The 22,139-nt window shown below is 55.0% G+C and overlaps 1 protein-coding gene across 8 annotated transcripts in view; it reads left to right on the top strand.

Annotated features, from left to right (window-relative positions):
* CFAP77 (cilia and flagella associated protein 77) overlaps nt 1-22,139 on the top strand; it is a 129,991-nt gene that overhangs the window by 100,182 nt on the left and 7,670 nt on the right. For all 8 annotated transcript variants that reach the window (XR_009251336.1, XR_009251334.1, XR_009251335.1 and 5 more), the window contains exon 5: nt 2,254-2,355. Coding sequence is in view for 5 of the 8 variants with exons in the window: in XM_058693720.1 (XP_058549703.1) it covers nt 2,254-2,355 (102 nt within the window). In the remaining 3 variants the exon portion in view is untranslated. The remainder of the gene's footprint in view (nt 1-2,253; nt 2,356-22,139) is intronic.

Raw genomic sequence — 22,139 nt, 5'->3', positions numbered from 1 at the left:
CGTCTTCAGGCCAGGCCAGGAGAGGCACCGAGGGACAGAGGGCGCCAGTCTCCCCAGCCCTGTGGCGGGCTGCCAGGGCCCCTCCCGCGCTGTTCTTGTCATCGGTAGAGTAAGAGACACCAGCTCATTAAAAAGCAGAATGCCGTAATAACATTTTAAAAGCAGCCCATGACTAGTTTATTCGTTAATGGCTCAAGAAAAGAGTCAACGTACTATGATAACGACCAGTTTCAGAGGGAGCCCTGCCATGACAAACTGCTTTATAGCTCCAATTTGGTCGTGGTTTTTAATTAGCGGCAATTTCACGGCAACTCAGAGTGTTGCGAATCCGTGGCAAACCAAGCTCCCATCGTCTGACTCTAGAGACGGCCGGTGGCCAGTGCCCCTCCTTGTTCAGCAGAGCACCCCACTAATGCGACGGCTCCACCCCAAGCACTGGTGGGGACCCAGGGTGCTCCGGGGCTGAGGGTCCAAGTTCCCTCACTGGGCGAAAAAGACCCTTAGTCGGAGGGTCCCGGTCCCCTCATTGGACAAAAAATCGGTCAGCTCAGATGAGGGCCTGCCATGCCGTGCCTGGTGCATAGAAGGCACTGGGAAAACACTTGTGGAAACAGCCCCAGGGTTCTCTTCCTGTTCCAAGGATCTCTTGCTGTACGTTGTCTAACAACCGGCTGTGAACACCCAGATCGACAAACCCTCGGGCTGCTGTCGGGGTTGATAAACCACGTATTGGGGTGGGGTGATAAGATGGCTAGTCTGGGAGGCCAAGTTGCCGCCATCCGAGGGGAAGCCTGTCTCCCTCCAGCACCTAAGGATGTCCTGGGGTTTTGATGGCGGTCACCTCCAACGAAATTCTCGGCAACAGCTTCCGTTTTAGCGGGTCATCATCCCGGCCCCTCTACTCAAAGCTGAACTCAGCAGATTCTACAACTGACCCTGTCTGCCTGGCATCAGTGACCCGTTTCCAGTGGAGACCCTTTTCCATTTAGAAAGGTGCAGCGGGGTGCCTGCGTCCCTCCGATTCTGAAGGCCGGCTCAGTCGCTCCTGGCTGGACAGCCTCTCTGCTTTGGTCTGCGGATACTTTCAGAACCGTTCTAGAAGGCGGAGAAGGCAGCCGATCCAAAGGGCTTCTACGTTATCCACCGACACGTTCGATAAGATTATTACAAACGGTTGACAAAATACACCGGTAAAGGGGGTTCGGTGGGGTGGTGGCATCTCCCGCGACATCCGGCTTTGCTTTTATCGTCTGTCGGCCGCACCTGTCATGCGCCTCACGTCACAGCCGCGGATCGGCTGCGGTAGGAGCGGAAAGTTCATCAGATTCTGCCATCAGAACGGACGGGACGCGGCGCTGGTGGCCTCCAGGGCAGATCCGGACTTTGCGGGCCTGGAAGTTTCTACACGTTGGAGGTCCTACTCAAGGGGAGTGGGAGATACCAGCTTCCAGTTACGAGACGAGCGAGTCACGGGCAGAAAAGAGACAGCACCGGGGATACGGCCAGTGCCGCGGTGATAGCGTGTGGTGCCAGACGGAAGCTGCCCTCGTGGCGAGCACTTGTCACATCTCTGTGTTGTGCACCCGAAACCAACCTAACATCGTGTGTCACCTGGACTTCAATTAAAAAAAAAGAAAAAAAAAGAGGGGCGCCTGAGCGGCTCAGTCGGTTGAGCATCTGTCTTCGGCTCGGGTCACGATCTCACTGCTCGTGGGTTCCGCATCGGGCTCTGTGCTGACGGCCCGGAGCCTGGAGCCTGCTTCGGAATCTGCGTCTCCCTCTGTCTCTGCCCCTCCCCCACACATGCTCACTCGCTCTCTCAAAAATAAAAACAGGTTCTAAAAATTTTTTTTTAAAAGGAAAGGAAAGAAAAAGTGCACAAAACATATTAGTGTAACAAGTCTTAGAGAAACAGAGCCCACGAGTGGGCCCCTCCAGGGCCTTAGTGGGGACCCTGTCCCACGAGGGTCCCCAGAGCTCACGCCATGGCAGGTCAGGGGAAGTTTACCTCCGCACAAAGCAGCCCCGCCAGTTTTAGGGCCAAAGCAGAAGATCAGAACAACACGCTCGTGGCCCCCAGCGGTCCCACAGTCCACTGAGCAGAGCAGGTGCCGTGAAGTCAGACTGGGAGGACCGTGAGCCGGGGGTCTGCAGCACAAGGAATGCCAGCCCTCTGCCCTCGCCCCCCACCCCGTCCTCACAGCCCGCGCTCCTCCAGGTAAGCACCCAGTTCCGCATCTCTCTGGCCTGCAGGTGATCCTGGGGAAGCTGTATGAGACCCGGAGCAGTCAGCTGCGAAAGTACAAGCCGCCCGTGAAGCTGGACGCCCTCTGGCATATGCCTCAATTCCAGAAGGTCAGTCTCACCTCCACCTGCCCCTTCCCGCCCCGAGGGCAGATGCCCCTCACTTTGGCGGGTCCTCACCTGTCTGCTAGGCAGTGAGAGTCTGTGGGCTTCTAACCATTGATTGGCATAATAACAGCAACTATTATATATATATTTTTTATAATTTTTTTAAAAGTTTATTTAATTATTTTGAGAGAGAGAGTGGGGAGTGGGGAGGGGCAGAGAAAGAGGGAGACAGAGAATCCCAAGCAGGTTCCGCCCTGTCGGCGCAGGGCCTGATGCGGGGCTCGAACCCAAGAACCGTGAGATCCTGACCTGAGCTGAAATCATTCTGCAGACAGGGAGCACGGCCAATGTGGGCTTAAGCGGCAGCCTTGCGCTGGACCCGGGCCGTCTGACCACAGAGCCTGGGTGTCTGTCCCCACGGTGGACACTGTCCCGGCCAAACCCCCCCCCCCCCCCCCCCCCCCACCGATGGGGTCGTTGACCCACCACATCCTGCACTGGGGACTTGAGGGGGAGGACGGCCCCTCACCACTGGTGCTAAACCCCCCAGCAAGGTGGCGTCCGTCCCTGGGGGGAGGGGAGCAAATGTCCACTAGGGGCTGACATAAGGGGGTGACACACACCCAGAACGATCTAGCACCCGCCGTGCTCCCGCCTCTGAACTGAACTGGGGTTCGCTAGGCCACGTGGCCCTGTCACACCCAGAGGGGGATTCATCTTCCGAGTCTTTTAGCAGGGGAAGAGAACGTGAGGGCCGGGGGCATTGTCCACAGGAGATTTGGGGACAGCAGCTTCCGAGCGGCAGGGGAGCTGGCCGTGCCCAACTCGGGCCCCGCGCGAGCCTTTCTAGGGAGCCACAGGGACACGCGCGGCCCCAGGAAGACAGCTGGACAAAGCCACGTTTCTGGCCAGCCCAGGCCACCCGCGGCATTGACTTAAACTGCAATTTAGACAATGAAGGGGCCAGTGGCTTCCTGAGCCTAATGCAATCGAACAGGCTGCTGAGTTCCGCGGAGAAGCCTGCCTGCCCCCCGACGCGGCCTCTTGCGTCCTGCCCAAGTGGCCTCCGTCAGCACATGTCAGTGACCATCCGCCCGCGGCCCGTCAGCCCGCGCCGCCCCGCACTCGAACACGACCGGCCGCCGAGCGGGAGATGCCGGGAGGCCCTGCCCGCGTCGCTTTGTGTGTAGCTTCCCCAGCCTGGCCTGGCCGCGCGGCTCAGCTCTGGTCTCTCCGTCTCCCCCAACCTCCTGCCTTTCTAGCCTCGTTTCGCCCCTACGTCTCTCTCCACAGCCTCCGCCCCAGCCCCTCCTTCTGTTGTTTGTCCCCCTTTGCTCTTTCCGCTCTGGTTTTCTCTCTGATTTGCCCTGGGCTGCTGCCCCGGGGAGGGACGGGGACCCAGGGCTCCACGGACACGAGACCACCCTCCCCCCACCCCCGCAAACGTCACTCAGCATCAACCCCCAGCCCCTCGGCTCCGATTTGGAATCTGCCCGTCGCCTCGAGGCAGTAGACAAAGGAGGGCTCGGGCGGTCTTGGCCCAGCGGAGCAAGGAAGGGGCCTCCCCCCCAGCCCCTCCCCGCGAGGCTCCCGCGTCGGGGGGCGGGTGTGGCGCGCCAGTGTCCCCGCGGTGCCCGGCCCAGGGTGGGTGTGCAAGCACAGAAGCGAACGAACAAGTTTCTGTTTTCAAGAGAGGGGACTGGGCTGAGCCGTCCTTCCGTTCTAGACCGTTGTTGTGAAACACGGGCGGGAACCACGGGAGGCATCCTGTGATGGTGCCCTTTTGCTCGGGGCCCCACCTCGTGCCAAGTCACGTTCACGGCTCAGTACGCCTCATCTTCAGAACGAGTGCCCCCGACTCCTCCGGGGGCACAGAGCCCCGGGGTGCACAGCGTGTTTGCCATGTTTTCGGGAACGTTCGCGGGGTTCCGGAAGTTCCTCTGGAGCAGGGCTCATCCCTGGGCGCCGCCTTGGACAGCCCCGAAGAGTCCCCAGGCACCCCACCCCAGACTGATGCCTCTTATGGATACAGCGCTCAGAACCCACCCCCTTTGGGGAAATACCTCCAACGAAAAGTATCTCGTAGAAAGGGTGTCCCCATTCCACTGATGTGGAAACTGAGGCTCAGAGGGGCAAAGGAACAGGCCCTGTTTGAAAGGGTCCCAGATTCCATCCAGGGCTGCAGAAGCCTCCTGAGAATCCTTCCCTCGCCCTGACTCCACACCCAGCCCGTGCGTCTTCAGGACGGCAGGGCCCCTCTCTCCCCTTCACAGTATGTATCCTCACTGCAATTAATTAGTTAATTGGGCAATTAGTCGTCCATCTTCCCCAGCAAAATGTGAGCCCCCGAGGACCACGCCTGTTGTGACCCCCACCGCATCCCCAGAGCCCCGCACCCAGTGAGTGATCCGTAAATGTGGAAAGAATGAAGGGGCAGATGAATGAATGAATGAATGAATGCCCAGCGCGGCCCTGAATGGCAGAAGAACTAAAAAGCCTTTCAGAGACCTGAGGAAGGCCCCTTCCCAGCCTGAGCCTCCCGGCGTCCCCCCATCCCTGGCTGCCCCCCGACCAGGTCTGGGCTCAGGAGGGCCAGCGCAGGGGCAGGGGCGGTGGGGGCTACGCGGCGTCCTGCGCGAAGCCCCAGGAGGGTCTTTGTGCCTCGTGTCTGTGCCGAGCCACCGCCCCCCCCCTCCCCACCCCAGCCCCATTATGAAAGGGAAAAGCGCTTCCAAAAAAGTTGAACCTGTCACAGTGATGGATAACCTAAATGGACTCTCCCCGCTCGCGAACAGATGTCGACGCTGAACCCTGTCAGAAATAATTAAACACCTTTCACATGGAAAAGCAGCAGGCAGGGGCGCCGCGGCCCGCTCCCCGGGCTGGGTCAACGCGGAGCGAACCGGAGCGGCCGCTGCCGTCAACGGGTCACCCGGAGACCCTCCCCACCCCGGTGCCACACGGGGCCCCGAGCGGCCTTGTGAGCCCCCGAGGGGACCAAGGAAAGCAGAAGGAACACCCGTCGGTGGACATCGTTGTCAGCCACTGGGCTGCCTGGGATCGCAGCGTTCCTCTCTGGTCCGTGCCACCAGCAATTGCCATGGATGGCCAGGGCCCAGAGACAGGGTCAGCCCACGGCTGGCAGGTGGCCAGGGCGTTTATACGGTGCCACCGGCCGGCTAGAGGCTCTCTGGGCCTCAGTTTCCTCATCTGAAAATGAGGGGTAGCATTGTTCTTTTTTTCTTTTTAATTGTTTTTAATGCTTTTATTTATTTTTGAGACAGAGCATGAGCAGGGGAGGGGCAGAGAGAGAGAGGGAGACACAGAATCCGAAGCAGGCTCCGGGCTCTGAGCTGTCAGCACGGAGCCCGATGCAGGGCTCAAACCCACGGACCGCGAGATCATGACCTGAGCCGAAGTCGGACGCTCAACCGACTGAGCCACCCAGGCACCTCTAGCATCGTTCTTTTTTGAAGTTTGTTTATTTATTTTGAGAGAAAGCGTGAGTGGGGGAGGTGCAGAGGGAGAGAATCCCAAGCAGGCTCTACACCATCAGCACAGAGCCCGACGCGGGGCTCAAACCCACGAGCTGCCAGATTGTGACCTGAGCAGAAGTCGGACGGAGCCCCCCAGGCGTCCCGAGGGGGTAGCCTATGCTTCTGGGTCTCTTGCAGCCTAAGGCTCATGATCCCAGATTCACTGGTCAGAGAGCGGTGTGGGAGGGAGTTTGGTGGCTCTTGGTGGTGCCAGACCCCTAAACCCAGAGTGAACTGTCAGGGGAAGCAACCCAGACCCTTCGTCAGCTTCCCGTGCTAGGGGACGGGATGTGAACTCACTCCCCGGAGTGGAGGGATCTCTGGGCTTGGAGCCAGTGCCCTCTGTGCCCCTGGCAAAGGGACTCCTGCCCTTTACCGACGTGCGGGGGGCAGCCAGTGGGGAGGGAGGAGGGGGCCGCGTGCTGTGCCTGTGTGTGCACAGGACTCAGGGTCAGACACACCTGGGTCACACGGCGAGCCTGCCGCCCTGTCACCGTGTCCGAGTCCCCATTCCTTCTTCTGAAAAAGGGCCCGGCCCGATTGGATGACAGCACACGTACACATTTAGCAGGGCACCTGGACCCTATTAAGGTGCCAATAAATGGCCTCTGGCCTGCAGGATGGTCCTGATGATCATTCATTCATTCACTCACTCATTCATTCACAAGTCTCGGCGAGCACCTTTTCGCCAGGCCCTGTTCTCCGTGCCGATGCCATACTGCTGTAACAGCCGCTGGCGCCCGGCGGGGGTGGGGTGGACAAGACGGACAGAGGGGTGGACAGCTAGATGGGGGAGGTCTGGAGCAGCTCCTCGCCGCCAGTGTCCGGGGTTTGCCGCCTGGAAAGGTGGGGCTGGGGACAATCTGAATGACGGTACTCCCATCAACGCAATCCTGTTCACCTGCCTCTTGCAGGAACCTGGTCAGTTTTTCCCGGGGAAGGGGCCAGACATCCCGGCCTGCCTGTTGGGAGGTGGGATTGTTCATAATGCCACCCTCTGCTGGCAAAAGTGACCCTGTCTGAACTGCATATCCTACGGCCACCTGATACTAAGCCAAGAAAAGCAGACGGTTTATCCCTCCTTACAAAGACTGCCAGCGATAACGGCCCAAAGACAAATGTCTGGGGTGAGTGTGCCCACGTATTTACGGCGGTGCCACTGACGGAGGTGAAAACCTGGATGTGCCCGTCGAAGGGCACTGAAGATAACGACTGTAGTCTATTTAATGACCACTTCCTAACACCTTACTGGGGGAAGGAACCTGTGCTGTGTGACGTCATTGGGATACAGGCGCCCACACATCTGCGCAGGTGCCTGTGCTCGAGGACAGGCGTCCAGAGGGACGGGTCCCCAGGTGGCAGCGGCGGTGACCTCTGGGGAGGGGTGGGGCTGTCTGTGATGCTCTTTTCCGCATTGTTGGAGTGTTTTGCAGTGAGTACATGGCTTTTACAAAACCAGGAAGGCCGTTGTCTTTTTTAAATGTGTCTGAAGGTTGAGGACGCTACGTCTTTCCGGGGGGTCCTTGTCCCCAGTGCCCAAGCACCATTCAGCTCAGTCCTTCCGGGACCCACAGGCGCTCCGTGCTGCTGGCCACGGCGGGTTTTCCGCCGCGGGTTTCCATCAAGGGCAGAGGTCAGAAGCCAGCGCTCCCCCTCCCCCAGCAGTGAAGGCGGCTGGCTCCCCGAGTCTGCCTGTCTATGGCCAAACCCATGTCACGTAATGGGAGACTCCTAAACCCATTTTAGAGGGAGGTTTGCCCAAGCATCCCGAGGTCACCCTTCACGGTGAACGCTGCGCCTCTCCCCGGACCGACCTGTCTTTCTTCCACAGTGCCAATACCCCCTGACATTACATAGCCATTCAGTCACTAAAGTATGAACAAATTGACTATATTTTCATCTGGCTTTTGGTTTCAGCCCCACTGCTTTAGAATAATGGCCCAAGCTATTAAGCTAACAGTTTGATTTACAAGCCCTTGTGCTCTGAATGCTGGGATCAGACTCCTCTCTTTGTGGAAGACTAACCTTGCCTCGGGTCTCCTGGGCCCCTGGCTCCCTAATAGAACCCGAGACGGTTGGGGGGGGGGGGAAATCAGCAGTCAGCCAAGCAGTGACACCCGGAGATGCAGCTGATTAGTGAAAGCTGCTGAATCTAAGAAAAGGATTTTCTTTCCCACCTTTAAGCTCCCTTACAAATCATAGCCGGCTGGAAAGTTAACTCTCTGTTAAACCCCCGGAGCGGGCTCCGAGCCTGTCCACCCGGCTGCCACCTCCTCTCCAGAGGGCTCCACAGGGCCAACTAAAGATGAGCCCGTCTCCGGACAGGTGTGTCCAGCCCCGAGGTCCCTCTTTCCAGACCCAGGAAGGGCCGGTGCCAGCTCTCCTGCCCCTCCCCGAGGCCCCTGCACCAGGGACGTATTTTAAGAATCCTGTCGCTCCGTTTCATTGGAAGAAGAATCAACCCCTGTTGTGGTGTAGGGCACCGGGCACAGGGACGGGATGTGTCACACGCGGAAACAGGGCAATAGGAAGCGTGATTCAGAGGTCCTGGTGCAGCTGACATTTCTCCCCTAAATACAGATGCCCCCGTTATAAACCAGATCAGTGTGCAGAATAGAGAAGAAAGTAGAGGCTTAATTGGTTTTACATAATCCGGCACCTTGGAGGGACAGAAGTCTTAGGCACCTGCTCATAGGTGACATTGCCTCTCAATGCTGGCAAGTCACAAAGAGCCAGAGCTGAAGGCTCTGGGGATGGGGGACAAGAGGAAAGGGATTGGGGTCCTGGAGCATCAGGACGAGTCTGGGTGCCCTCATCACAGAGGGAGACGTCAGGCGTCTATGTGGGGGCCCCGAGAAGTGGGAGCTGGCACTTCTAACCACACTAGCCCTGCAACCTGGGGACCCCCAGCCCGACTGTCCCCTTAACACTTCCGGTGCCTGGGAACTGTGAGTTCACTACAGAAAGCTCCTCTCCCCGACGGGGGGTGAAAACATTTCCAATTTTGTGTTGAAAGTCAACCAGCGTCCGACTTCGACTCAGGTCGTGATCTCGTGGTCCATGAGTTCGAGCCCCACGTCGGGCTCTGTGCTGACAGCTCAGAACCTGGAGCCTGCTTCCGATTCTGTGTCTCCCTCTCTCTGCCTCTCCCCAGCTGGTGCTCTGTCTCTCTCTCTCTCAAAAATAAACATTAAAAAAAAATTTTTTTTTAAAAAAGGAAGTCAACCAGAAAATCGACCAGTTTGTTTTGGCATCATATATATATTTCTAACCTCTAGAGATAGCTAGAACCTCACCTTGAATTTGGGGAGTCGATGGGACCTTGGGGGTCTCCAATTTCTTCTTCCAGCTCATCCCCAAGAGAACAATTCCTGCTGATCTAAAGAGACTCTCCCGACTTAAGCAGGAGTTGGGGCTCATCTCTGAGTGCCTCATTTCCAAGTGTCCCCACCCATCAGCCTCTGTCACTGGGCCTCTGAGCCATCACCATGATGGGATCCAAAGCCATCTAGCACTGGCCAGCAGAAGGTGCCAGCAATAAACAGTGTTAGATGATTTGCCTGGGTACACTCAGGGTTCATCCAAACGGAGCTTTGTCAAAAGTGCAGCCAAGACGAACCAAGAGGCTGGCATCCTTGCATCTAAAAGCCACAAGCAAATAAACATGCCTCCTCCCCCACCCCCCCAGCCACCGCCCCGATGTCCTTCAGGGATGCAAAGTCCACTGGCGTCAGAGAGCTCGTGTTGGGGAAAGTTAAGACGATGGGGTTTTTCCTGGCTTCTTCCCTTCCTCTCCTCAAAGAGGTCCCAGGAAATGACGCATTAGATCACGCAAAAGAAGGTAGGTATGTGACCCGGGGCCAGCAGCTGGGCAAGCAGGGGGACGTGCGTCCAAGATGTTCCTCGGAGGCGGCGTTCCCAAAGGCAGTGACAATGACCACACCCACGGCTTGAGGAACAGTCTCATTTCCTGGAGATGCCCCCAATAACTCTCTGTGGCCGAGAAGAGCCGTGCTGTCTCAGAGGTGAGGGGACGGAGGCGTGGGGGCCTAAAGTCATGGGCCCCGGGTCCACCAATAACGAGTGGCAGAGTGGGGGCTTGGCCCTCCGGCCGGCTGCCCCAGGCCGCAGGCCTTGGTAGAGCCAGTAAATACTACTGACCTAAAACTGAGGTCGGAGGCCAGTTGGGGGCTAAATGCAGGACCCGGGAAGGAGAGTGAAGAGTGGTCAGGAACTCGGGTTTTATGGGTGTCCAGAGGGTCGTGGCCATAGCCCTGCTCTGGCTGATTTAAGCTCTTGCAATAAACGAAACTTCCCACTGCCCTGAAAGCCTTTAGACCTTGATAAAACCCCTGAGCATCTTTTAAATTGCAGTTTGGCCCCAAGGCCAAAAAGGAAAGAGGCCATTGATCGCTGGCTTGCCCTATGAAAAGGCGTGAGGCAGAGAGGGAACCTGGCGGGAGGGCTGAGACTGTGGGCTCCCCTGCCTCGCGCCGGCCTCCGCTCCTGCACCTGTAAAGTGGGCGTAGAAACGGAGGGCAGGTGCAGTCATGCGTGTAAACCGCTTGGCATGAGCTTGGCCAGGGGACGGGCGGGCTTTGGCGTCCTGTCCTATAGACACGCAGGTCTCAAACTTGGCTGTGTCTGGGGTCCTCTGAGGAGGGGTCTAAAATGCAGATTCCAGGGCTCCACCCAGGAGCCAGTCTAGTGGGTTTGGGGTAGCCTCCAAGCCTGCCTTTTCAGCAAGCAGATCCTGAAGTTCCCTGGGTCAATGTCACCTGCTTTGCACAGGGATGTTTAAAGCCTGTATTTACTAGGGCTGGTGGGTGCACATCCATATGTCTGCTATGAAGCATGCTGGGGCCTTCCAAAGGAAGCATGCCTGTGGGAGGCAGGTTCTCGTCTGTTAAACAGCCCTGAGGATTATGAACTTCCGTCTTAATCTGCGCAGGCTGCTAGAACAAAATTCCATAGACTGGTTGGCTTAAATAGCAGACATTTATTTCTCTCAGTTCTGACGGCTGCACGTCTGAGATCAGGATGCCAGCATGGCCGGGTTCTGGTGGGACGGTCCCTGGCTTGCAGAAGGCACTCCCCCCCTGCCCCCACCCGCCTGTGTCCTCACTTGTGAACTTGAACTGCCTTTCTCTGTATCTGTGAGTGAGATTGTGGTTACAGACGTCCATCGGTATCACTGGAATCCTTTAAAAAAATTTTTTTTTAATGTTTATTTATTTTTGAGAGAGAGAGAGAGAGAGAGAGAGAGAGTGAGCTGGGGAAGGGGCAGAGAGAGGGAGACACAGAATCCGAAGCAGGCTCCAGGGTCTGAGCCCTCAGCACAGAGCCTGACGCGGGGCTCGAACCCATGAACCGCGAGATCGTGACCTGAGCCGAAGTCGGACGCTTAACTGACGGGGCCACCCAGGTGCCCCCACTCGAATCCTTTAATGCAAGAATTGATGTGACTGTGCCCTGCATGGCAGTTTCTGGAAAACACCACGGTCAGCTTTGTAGACTGCTAATAATGGTAATAACAGCAGCAGCCACTGTGTCTCGGGTGCTTACTCTGTGTGCCACACACTGTGCCAGGGGCTTGGCAATGACCCCATGGGATGGGGGGGTAGGACTCTACATCGTCTTCAGAAAGTCTCTGCTTTATGCAACTCTTGAATGCCTTATTTCACATCCTGCACAACTAATTCATTAGGCCCCTGGAAATCACTTGGGAGGAGACAAGGTACAGACATCGAAAAAAATAAGTCACCCTTTCTACTTGGCAAAGCAGATGGAGAGGTTCTCTAGAATGCCTGAATCTCAGATGTATTTCTAACGGCTCTGTTACCTTATTTCAGGCTCCTAATCCATCCATCCATCCATTTATTCATCTGTCCATCCATCCATCCATCCATCCATCCGTTCATCCATCCATCTGTCCATCCATTCATCCATTCATCCACCCATCCATCCATCCATCCATCCATCCATCTGTCCATCCATTCATCCATCCACCCGTCCATCCATCCATCCATCCATCCATCCGTCTGTCCACCTAGCCATCTAGCCCAGATTTGTTCAGTGTCTATGGGGTACCCCTAGCAGTTGAGTTACCTCAAGACCTTTGAAGTCTCCTGTTTGTTGCTATTTCCCCAGAACAGGGTCCAGAATATGGTATAACATCCTCACTGTTTAGCTGAGGACACTTCACTCTAATTCCTATTTGTGAACGGACAGGGTCAGCCTCATCCACCACAGGAAGTTTCTGTTTCTTCTTAAGGGTCACCTCAAAAAATCCTTCCTGCTCATCATGCCAATAAGGGAAAGGGGAAAAGACACGAGACCTCACCAGGAGCACCCCAACCCAATGGGCCGTGGACACCAAACATCTGAGTGTGTCCCCAGCTTCCCTGGCAGAAACGCACGAGTCGTTCAACAGCCTATATGAATAAGCGATAAGGCACTCACTGACGGGCACTGTACGGATGGCTCAGCAAAGGACTTAATTTGCAACCAAGTGCAAAATCAAAGACCCTGTCAACCGAGGAACGGCGCGCCCGGATAACCACCTTGCACTACCTGAGAAAGCATCGTCAGGTAAATTTCCAGAGAAAGTAATTAAGGAATCCCCATTGTCTAAAATCAGCCGCAAAATTTGGAGCTCTGGAATTTGACGCTCGCTGGGGATCTGGTGTCTCCTCCCGGCCTGATCCGTCATCAAAACGAACAGGGGAGGCTTAAGGGGGGGGATCGGCTGGTGTGCTCCCCCCTCACTCTCCCGAAGACGCCCCTCCAGTGTCTTCCTCGTGTTCTGCAGGCGTCCTCTTGTCGGAGGAGTGGTAGGCAGCAAATGAGGTCACCGCTTGTGGGACGGGGGTGAGATTAATACACAGATCTGTAGACCTCTCTGAAATCTGCAAGCACCAATTAATATTTATCAAGTACCCATGGCGTCCACGATACCAGGCATCAACATGCAGAACATACAGTCCCTGGCATTGGGGAGTCTACGCTCCGATTCAAAAGCTACACACAGATGGATGGCCCACGTGCTTGGAGGCCCCCCACCCTGGTGGGACAGCCCATTGTGAGTGTGCGTTAATATTTATAGCGAGTGGCCTCTTCTGACGGAGGTGATGTCGAATTTTCGTCCAGGCACAGCCCGCTGGCCTCCCCGAAGTGGCTGGGTGCGGCGCTGGGGGGAGGGGGGTCCGCTCACAGACTCCCTCCAAGGGTCTCAGCAACACGCCTCCTTCTCTAAGTCCCTCCTTGCCTCTTACTTGAGCTTGAAGACGGGTCTGCCATGACTGTCCAGACCGTACCCTTGGAGGTTTCTGAGCGCAGAGAGTGGGCTAAGCAGCCACCCGACGGAATACCCCATCTCCCGTTGGCAGCTGGACGCCCCACGGCCGCCTCCCCAGAGAGCAGCACCGGGCGGCGTCCCATCATCCGGGCTCTGGAAAGAAGAGCCCCCCCCTCCCCTGCCCCCCCCCCCCGCTCCCCGCCAGATCCACCTGTCACGATGTCTGTTGACAACCCCATTTGAAAACGGCCGGCACCGCGGCCGTGAAGGCTCGTTCTGTCTCCCATTTGCTCCTTCCCCAGCCCGGTTTTGAAAGGCGAAGATTCTGGGAGGCACACGCACCCGCCTCCCCCCTCCGCCCCCCTGCAGGCCCCGTCACGGAGGGAGAGAGGCGGCAGCCTGGGTGAGCGGGGCTGATGGGCCTCCTCACCTGGCCCCACGGTGCACCGCCTCCAATTAAATCAAAATGGCTTGTTTTTAATGGTCTTTTACACTGACAAGTGGGCGATCATTTTGGGCCCACTAGCTGTCAGGGAGCGGAGGCAAATCCTCGGTTGATAATGCCCAATGCTTCCAATTAGGAGCCGGGGCCGCTCCTGGCGTGCTAACGATTCCCCAGCCGCCCCCCAGGCCCCTTTGGCGCTGGTGTTTCTTCCTGCCTGTTCCGCCGCAAATTACTGACACAAAACGGAAGGCCCCGCGTCTCCTCTGCCACGCCAGGCCGGGCCCTGTTGGGCTTAATGAGCCGATGGAAGTTTCGTGGCTCTGGCGCTAAATTCTTTTCTTGTTTGACAGCTGCTCGGCTAAGGCGAATGTTGACCTTATAAAAGATTTAGTGTTTCTCATTATTTTCTGTCAAGCTTCACAAGTGATGGCTCTGCGGTTATCATTTGCATCCTGGGTGTGTGTGTGTGCGTGTGTGTGTGCGTGTGTGTGCGTGCGTGTGCTGGATGGGGGCTCCGGAGTGCAGACGGGGAACGGGAAGGGGTCCTTGTCTCCCTGCCTCACATCTGGCTCCCACACGACAGCTTCCAGGGCGACACTCTTCTGGGGCTGAGCCGTTTCAAAGAGAAGCCGAGATGACGGGTGGCTCGAACCAAGGCTCCCGGGCCTCCCCGGGTGGGGCCTCCGTGGGGACCGACCGACTCCCACGGCCCGGACGTGCCGGGCAAAAGGAGGATGTGAGCCGGACTCACTGCTGGGGACAGTGTTCGGGCCACACCTGAGGGTTCATCGAGAGGAACTCACTCCTCCCTTAGCGGCCCGTGTAAAGCCATCGCCCGCAAGCTTCCTCCCCTGGCTTTGCATCCTACACAAGGATTTGATGGTTTTTAAAAGCAGAACCGCTAAGAAAAAGGGGCACGTATCACTGCCCCGATGTGACAACGGTGGCATTGGTCAGTCCTTACTGTGATTCTGTGCCCGTGCTGCGCTGGGGCCGCCCCAAACTAACAAGGCTCAGGGGGGTCCGTGCCGTCTCCTTTGCCAGGCTCCTGCTGGCCTCCCCACCCGTCCCTTTCAGTCTCCGCGCTCTCCCCTCGCTCGCGGACCCCCTGGCCAACCCAGGTGAGGGTGACCCGCGGGGACCTGGAAAGGGAGACAGAGTTAAGGGCAGGTGAGCGCCTGGCTGGCTTCTCCTGTGGATTCTGAGTCTTTATTTGTCTCCAATAGAAGCGACCCTCTTGTCATCTCTTAGAACAAAAACGTGGCGCCCTCTCCCTCTTGTGACCACGGCAGACCTTGCCAACTGGTCCCTGCACACTTTTACACGAGCCGCGGTTCGGCCCGAGAAGATTTTATAGCAGAACAGCCACCATCGGTCTGAGCTGATACGATATGTGAAGTGAAACCTCCTCACCGTCCCTGCCTCAGCGTGGCCGTGCAAACAAACTGCTGAGTATTCAGAAAGTCCTCCTCTTCTCATGCTAGGCTGCTACGGGATGTATACAAGAGGAAATAAACGATAACCCACCAAAGGAGAGCAGATAAATTGGGCATCATCAGGACATCGCCACAACTTTGTTGGTCCAAACGATACTCGGTGCAAAGACAACCCACAGGATAGGAGCAAATATTTGCAAATCCCATCTCTGATACAGGACTTGTACCTATGAATATGAATATGACCCTTACAACTCAGTAATGAAAAGATAAATAATCTAGTCAAAAATTTTTTTTTTATTTTTTTAGTGTTTTTTAATTTATTTTTGAGAGAGACAGAGACAGAGACAGAGCTTAACCGACTGAGACACCCAGGCGCCCCCCCCCCCATTTTTTAAAAATGTCTATTTTTGAGAGAGAGACAGAGTGTGAGCAGGGGAGGGGGCAGAGAGAGAGGGAGGCACAGAATCTGAAGCAGGCTCTGGGCTCTGAGCTGTCAGCACAGAGCTCAACGCGGGGCTTGAACTCACGAACTGTGAAATCATGACGTTGGACGTTCAACCGACTGAGCCACCCAAATGCCCCTATATTAAATAAAATGTTTAAAAAAAATTTTTTAATGTTTACTTATTATGGAGAGACAGACAGAGACAGAGTGCAAGCAAGGGAGGGGCAGAGAGAGAGGGAGACCCAGAATCCCAAGCAGGCTCCAGGCTCCGAGCTGTCAGCACAGAGCCCGACGCGGGGCTCGAACCCACAAACGGTGAGACCGTGACCTGAGCTGAAGTCGGACGCTCAACTGACAGAGCCACCCAGATGCCCCATTATAATCGAATTTTAAATGGCCGAAGGACTGTATAGACATTCCTCCAAAGAAGATACGCAGATGGCCAATAAGCACATGAGGGATGTCCAACATCGAGAGGCATCAGGGAAATGCAGATCAAACCTCAGTGGGACACTGCTTGGGTCCCAGCAGCTAGGACGGCTGCGATAAAAACAAAACAAACACAGACAGTAACAAGTGTTGGCAAAGATGCGAAGAAATCGGAACCCTCCTACGTCGCTGGTGAGAATAAAAAATGGTACAGCCACTTCGGAAAGCCCAGTGGGAAGTTTCTTCAAAGGCTAGAGTTCCCACATGTCCCCCCCCCCCCTACTGCCTCCCCACCCAGCGATTCCACTGCCAACTATCTCGCCAAGAGACGGGAAAACGTGTCCACGTAACAACTCGTACGTGCATGTTCACAGCGTGGTATTATTCATATGAGCTGTATGATACGTGAATTATATCTCAATAAAGCTTTTTCAAAAGAAAAAAAAAGGTCAGGCCACTTGAAAAACAGGAGTAGCACACGAGTCAGATGAGTGTCCCTTGTCCAGGTGCCATCTTTGGAGGCCGGAGCAGGATGCTGACTGGCTGCCATGCAAGGGCCTCAGAGAGGGAAGGAGGTCTGTTCTCAGTTCCCCCGTTCCCCCGATGGTCCAATATGACTCCCACTTCCCTGAAGCCCATGAAACTTAGAAGCTGAAGAAGCAGACGTGGGAGCTGACCTGGAGGTTTTCGGGGAGTTCAGCCCAACACCCCGCCGTGGTGTTACCTTGTCACTTAGCCACCAGCGTCCGGCAAAAAGATTCATTGGCCAACTTTGGCCGCAGCCGTTGACTTGTTGACTTGCCTCAGCAAGTCCTCGTAAGTGCTCTAGAAATACTGGTATGACTTCTGGAAATAGCGGGTCGATTCTCCTTCTCAAAGGCATGCGTGCTGGTCTTTCCTTCGGCGCCAGGAAGTCCCAAAGCGCCCCAGAGTCAGTGGAGGAAGACCGGGATCCCCCCCGCCCCCGCCCCGCCCAGTCCCTCCCTCACCTGGCATGGTGATTCCTCGAGGTGCCACGCTAGACCTTGCGGGCAGGCAGGAAGTTTGTTTCCTAAGCCTGAGCTTGGATGTTCTTTGAAAACACAGCATGTGTCAGCAGGGAGGGTCAGGCCCTGTGTCCTTGCTCTGTCTATTTTTGGACCACGGAGACATTAGAGCCGGTAGCAGAATAACAACTTAGGGGACCAGATGTCTCAGGAGAGACTGTCACCCTCGTTAATTACTTAAGCTACGAACCGTCTACATCAGAGTTTGGGGCTCAGCCTGCTGGCCAATGGTGTCCTGCACGGATCTGTGTTCACCGGGGGCCTCTGACCTCCAGCTGCCCTGAACTTGACAGAAATTACTAACCTGGGACTGATCCATAATTTTCAAGGGCCCCTCATTAGAGGAGACAGCCCCTCAATCTTTTAAAGCCAAACCTCTCTCCCAGTCTCCTGAGTGGTTGCCACTTAAAAAAAAAACAAAAAGCAAACAACAATAACAACAACAAAAAGCCAATCCCCCACCAAAACTAAACTAAGATTTCTATAGCTGCTTTTTTTTTTTTTCTTAGCTCTTTGGCAGATTTTATTATTATTATTATTATTATTATTATTTTTAATCTGGCTATTTTTTTCTCAGATCCTGGCTTTTGCCTTCTCAGCCCCCAGACTTGGCCCTGGCAGGCTTCGTGTCCAGTTGGGGGACTATCGTGTGGCTAATGATAGGGGACTGGAAGGTCAGGTGGCCCAGCTGCCCCTTTCAGTAGGACCGTGTCCAGGGCCTGGGCTGAGCCAGGGCACCTGCCCAGCGGCAGGTTAGTCCCTCCCGGCCGCCCGGTGCTCATGCACACACCCTCCACGCGCCACTGGTGTGGTGTCACAAAGGACAGCAGAGTCCATCCGTCTCTCTGCCATAAAGAGTCCCATGTCGTGGCTGCCCCCATGCCCTCCTACAGCAGAGGCCTGATGCGGAGGGAGAAGACAGAAAGGAGACCAGGAAAGACAGAAGGCAAAACGCTTCTCGCTCTTTTTAGCGTGTGGGTTAAAGCTGGTCCACCCGCTGAAGGCTGGTGTCACCAGGCAAAACGACCACGTCTTCCCTCCTTGGGTCCTGGAGGTCTTGTAGGCACTGAGATGACTGTGCCCAGTGAGCGGGAGGAGTCAAACGCGGGGAGGGTCCGCACAAGCCAAAGTCACAAACCGCTGGCTGGGAAACTTCATTTGGCCACAAAACTCATGATTCAGATGGAATCATGCAAATCTCCAGCAAATAAATCTCGTAAAACAGAGTAACTCTTTCCGAGCTGTGCGTCGAGGGAGGAGCCCCCGCTCGCCTGCCTCCCTCGCCCCCGGGTCCCCTCTGCAAAAGGCAGTTTCAAAAGCCCGCCTTGTGTCTTCACATTAAAAAGAGGAAAAGGCAATAATTCCTTTCAGGTGAAACTGACGCCCTCTCAGCTTCCTTCCCTGATCCCGGTCCCGACCCTCCCGAAGGCCGTGCCGGACATGACTTCCAGGCACTTCTTTCTTCCAGCTCTGCTTCATACACGTGCTTGCACAACACGGGGGTCTCTTGTAGGTTTTAAGTCTTTCAAAAAGGGCGTCTGGGTGGCTCTGTTGGTTGAGCAACCGACTTGATTTCCGCTCAGGTCATGATCTCTCGGTTCATGGGTTCGAGTCCCACATCGGACTCTGTGCTGACAGCGCTGAGCCTGCTTGGAATTCTCTCTCTCTCTCTCTCTCTCTCTCTGCCCCTCCCCGACTCTCTCTCTCTCTCAGAAATAAACATTAATTTTTTTTTAAATCATTCAAATAAAGGACATCACACGTATGTTCTATTCTGTAAATGAAACTTGCTTTCCCCTGCAACAGCGTTTTTGAGATTTATACCCGTTGACTCAGACCTCGAGCGGCGTTGTCCCCTGGAACTTTCTGTGATGATGGCCATGTTATCCATCAGTAGCCACTGGCCACGTGGGGTTATTGAGCCCTCGGAATGTGCTTTAGTACGACAAAGGGGCTGAATTTTTCATTTCATTCCATTTCAGCTGCTTCAGATTTACGTAGCCGCATGTGGCTCGTGGCCACCATGTTGGACGCGGCCACTCTGGGGGGGTCAGGTTAACTGATGCAGAGCGTTCGACTGTGTGAACCGACCGGCTTTGGTTCATCCAGTCCCCACGGATGCACACGCAGTTATTTCTAATACTTTTTATCCTGAATCCTACGATGAGGATTCTTGTATACTCGTCTCTCGGTGGGCATTTCTGAAGGTTTCTAAACACGGACTCTGGTTCATAGAAGGCGCACAAGCCCAGCCTTTCCAGGTAACGCCAAACCCTCTTGAACGATTGTGCCACTTAACGCCCTTGCTAGTCGTCTAAGAAAGCTCCCACTTCTAACGTCAGGCTCATTACCATTATCACCAGTGGGATGGGCAGGAAATGGCATTTTCCTTACTTCCTGATCACAAACATTAGTTTGAGCTGGTTTCCTGTGTTTGCTGGCCTTCACATCTCCCCTCCGCGAACGGCCCGTTCATTTCTTCTTCCTGACTTTTGATCGCCGTGGGAGGGCAACACACTTTCACCTGCCTTATTCTTCGAGTCTCTGCCTGTATGTTATCCCCTCAGGAAGCCTTCTGTGGCCCCAAAGTACGAGTTTGATTGTCTGTATTATGAGCTCTTACAAATCTGGTACTTCCGGGGCACCTGGCTGGCTCGGTTAGTGGAGCGTGAAACTCTTGACCTCAGGGTTGTGGGTTCGAGCCCCATGTCGGGTTTGAGATTACTTAAAAAAAAAATCTGTAAAAAAAAAAAAAGAAAGAAAAGAAAAACAAATCTGGTACTTATTTTCGTACTTAACACAACCCTAATTGAGTAATTAGTTGTGTGATTGTATTTTTATTACTGTTTCCTGGGTCCACCGTAGCAGAGGCTTTCTGAATTCTTCCAGTCTCCTGGTGCCTAGCACAGAGTATGGTACATAGTGGATACTCAAATAACAAGTAGATAAACAAAAGGACAATGGCCACATCTTGTCCCCCAACCCAGATCACGTGGGCACCTGCTCCATAATGGCGACGCATCATTCTGCCAAGGGATTTTCTGTTGAAAATAGATCACGCTTTTCAGGGAAGCATGAAAAGTAAAAACTAAACACATACAAAGGGTCTGATTCATGCAAATTACCTTAGCACCAAAGAAATGAAATTAGAAATCAGTCACAAATGGAACTAATACAATTGCCTGGCAATTTAAAAAGCACACTTATAAATAACGAAAAGACCAAAGAAGAAACCCAAACGGAAATTTGATAGAAATTAGATGAAAAGAGAGCCGAACAAAAATAAATACACTCAAAACTCGAAAGCGAGACGAGATCAAAGTCAATTTAGAGGGCAAAGGCATTGCTCATGCTAGTTATATAAACGGTAAAGAGTGAAAGGTAATTAGCTAGCAGATGATTCTAGATGCTAAGAAGAGAAGAACGGAGGGACCGGCGTCAAAGAAGGAATCATGAAGTCTTGTGCAAAATTAACAAAGTGGTGAAGGTACAATTAAGAGTATGAATCAAAAGAAAAGCTGCTTCGAAGAAAGTGGACGGGAGGAGCACAGAGGCTTTCTTCTGCAGTGGGAGACGGAACCCGGGGATCCGGATTCCCCGGGGCCAAGTAGGGCCACAGGCGGCAGGGGGTGGGCTCACGAAAGGGTGACGGGCTGGCTGCCGGGCTCGAGCTGGGCCGAGAACCGGAGAATCTCTTGCCCACCTTGGGGCCTGGAGTTTTCATCTGTGCGGTTGGAGTCCGGGAGGTCCAAGGCCTCTTCCAACTCTGAGTTTCTGGGAATCTTTTGTTCCAGTTTGGTTGCAGAGAGTCAGAAAATATCAGCCGGGGAGGGGATTAGGATTCTTAGGACCAGCGGCGAACACTAATCTCTTTTGAGATCTGATGGCTGTTCAGCTCCCCTGCCTCATATCTCCCAGCCACGTTGATTTGCTTTCTTTCCTGCGATTTGCCCAAACTCTCCCCATCGCAGGGCTCTGGCAGGCTCCCACCTTTGCGGACTTTCTCCCTTCCTCTTCCCCTGCCCAGCCCCCTCATCTTCTCTAGAAAGGCCTTCCCGCCCCCCAGCTGGAGTTAAATCCCCATCCACAGTCCTGTTAAATTGCCATAAAGCACGCGTCGTGTTTTTAGCGGCTGCCTCCCACGCCGTCTTGCAAGGTCCACGGGGGCAAGTGCCGTGGCCTGTGTCACTCACCAGCATATCCCCAGGAGTACTGCACGGTGGAGGGGTCCAGTCCCAACGCTATCTAGACGCTGCCCGTTCAAACAGGACCAGAGCCTTGACCAGCCAGGGTAGAGCTGCCCCCGCCCGCCCTGCTCCTGGGGCCGCCCGCAGGCTGTGGCGCTCACCTCTTATTTACCTGCATGGACCCCAGAGTGACTCAGCCCCATTCAGCAAAGCTGTCTCCTGCCAAAGCCGCTACAATTTCTTACCTCCGGGCGGAGGCAGACCGCAGATGGCTTAATTTAGAAGCATCTCCGAAGGAATTCCTTGCTCTCTACTCTTCATCCTGCGACTCCAGGGGTCTGTGGGGTCGTGACCACACACGGCTTGAGGCCTGACTTGTAATTAGGCTCCTCGTCTCTGGCTGAGCTGCTATTTTAGGAGAGGAGAGTGTGTGTGCCTGTGGGAGAGGAGCCACAACGTTCCCAGCAGTGACTCACTTGACTCGTTTCTTGAGCGTTTGTTAAAGAGGGAGTGGAGTCTGTCCAGGAAGGCCGGGGCCAGATTCCCACAGCTCTGGCTTCATTCTGTGCGACCGGGAGCAAGCGACTTAACCTTTCTGGGCCTCCATTTTCCCATCTGTAAGATGGAGACAGGGTCCGGATGTTCTGGGGCTCATGTGAAATCCAAGCGCTGTGCCTGGCAAAGAGCAAGTCTGTTAGGGCAGTGCTGAAGGGTCCATTCGTGGGGAACAGGACGGAGTCCTCAGAGGGACACCCGCTTCCTGGCATTCTGAGAGCTGGACCTCTCCTCTCCGTGGACTCCTGGGTTCTGGGGGGGGGGGGGATTGGGGATTTCAAGGGATCCGGTTTCCCCTCTCCTTCTAAGGACCCATCCCACGTTGGGGGCAAGCTTTTGCTTGAGTTAGCCTTTGAGAGAGCCCATCAGACCCAACCACCACGAATCTCCTTTGGTTTTCACCTTGGA

Source organism: Neofelis nebulosa, chromosome 12, assembly GCF_028018385.1.
Source record: "Neofelis nebulosa isolate mNeoNeb1 chromosome 12, mNeoNeb1.pri, whole genome shotgun sequence".
NCBI lineage: Eukaryota > Metazoa > Chordata > Mammalia > Carnivora > Felidae > Neofelis > Neofelis nebulosa.
The sequence above is the reverse complement of the archived record's forward strand: the minus strand, read 5'-3'. Positions and strand labels throughout refer to the sequence as shown.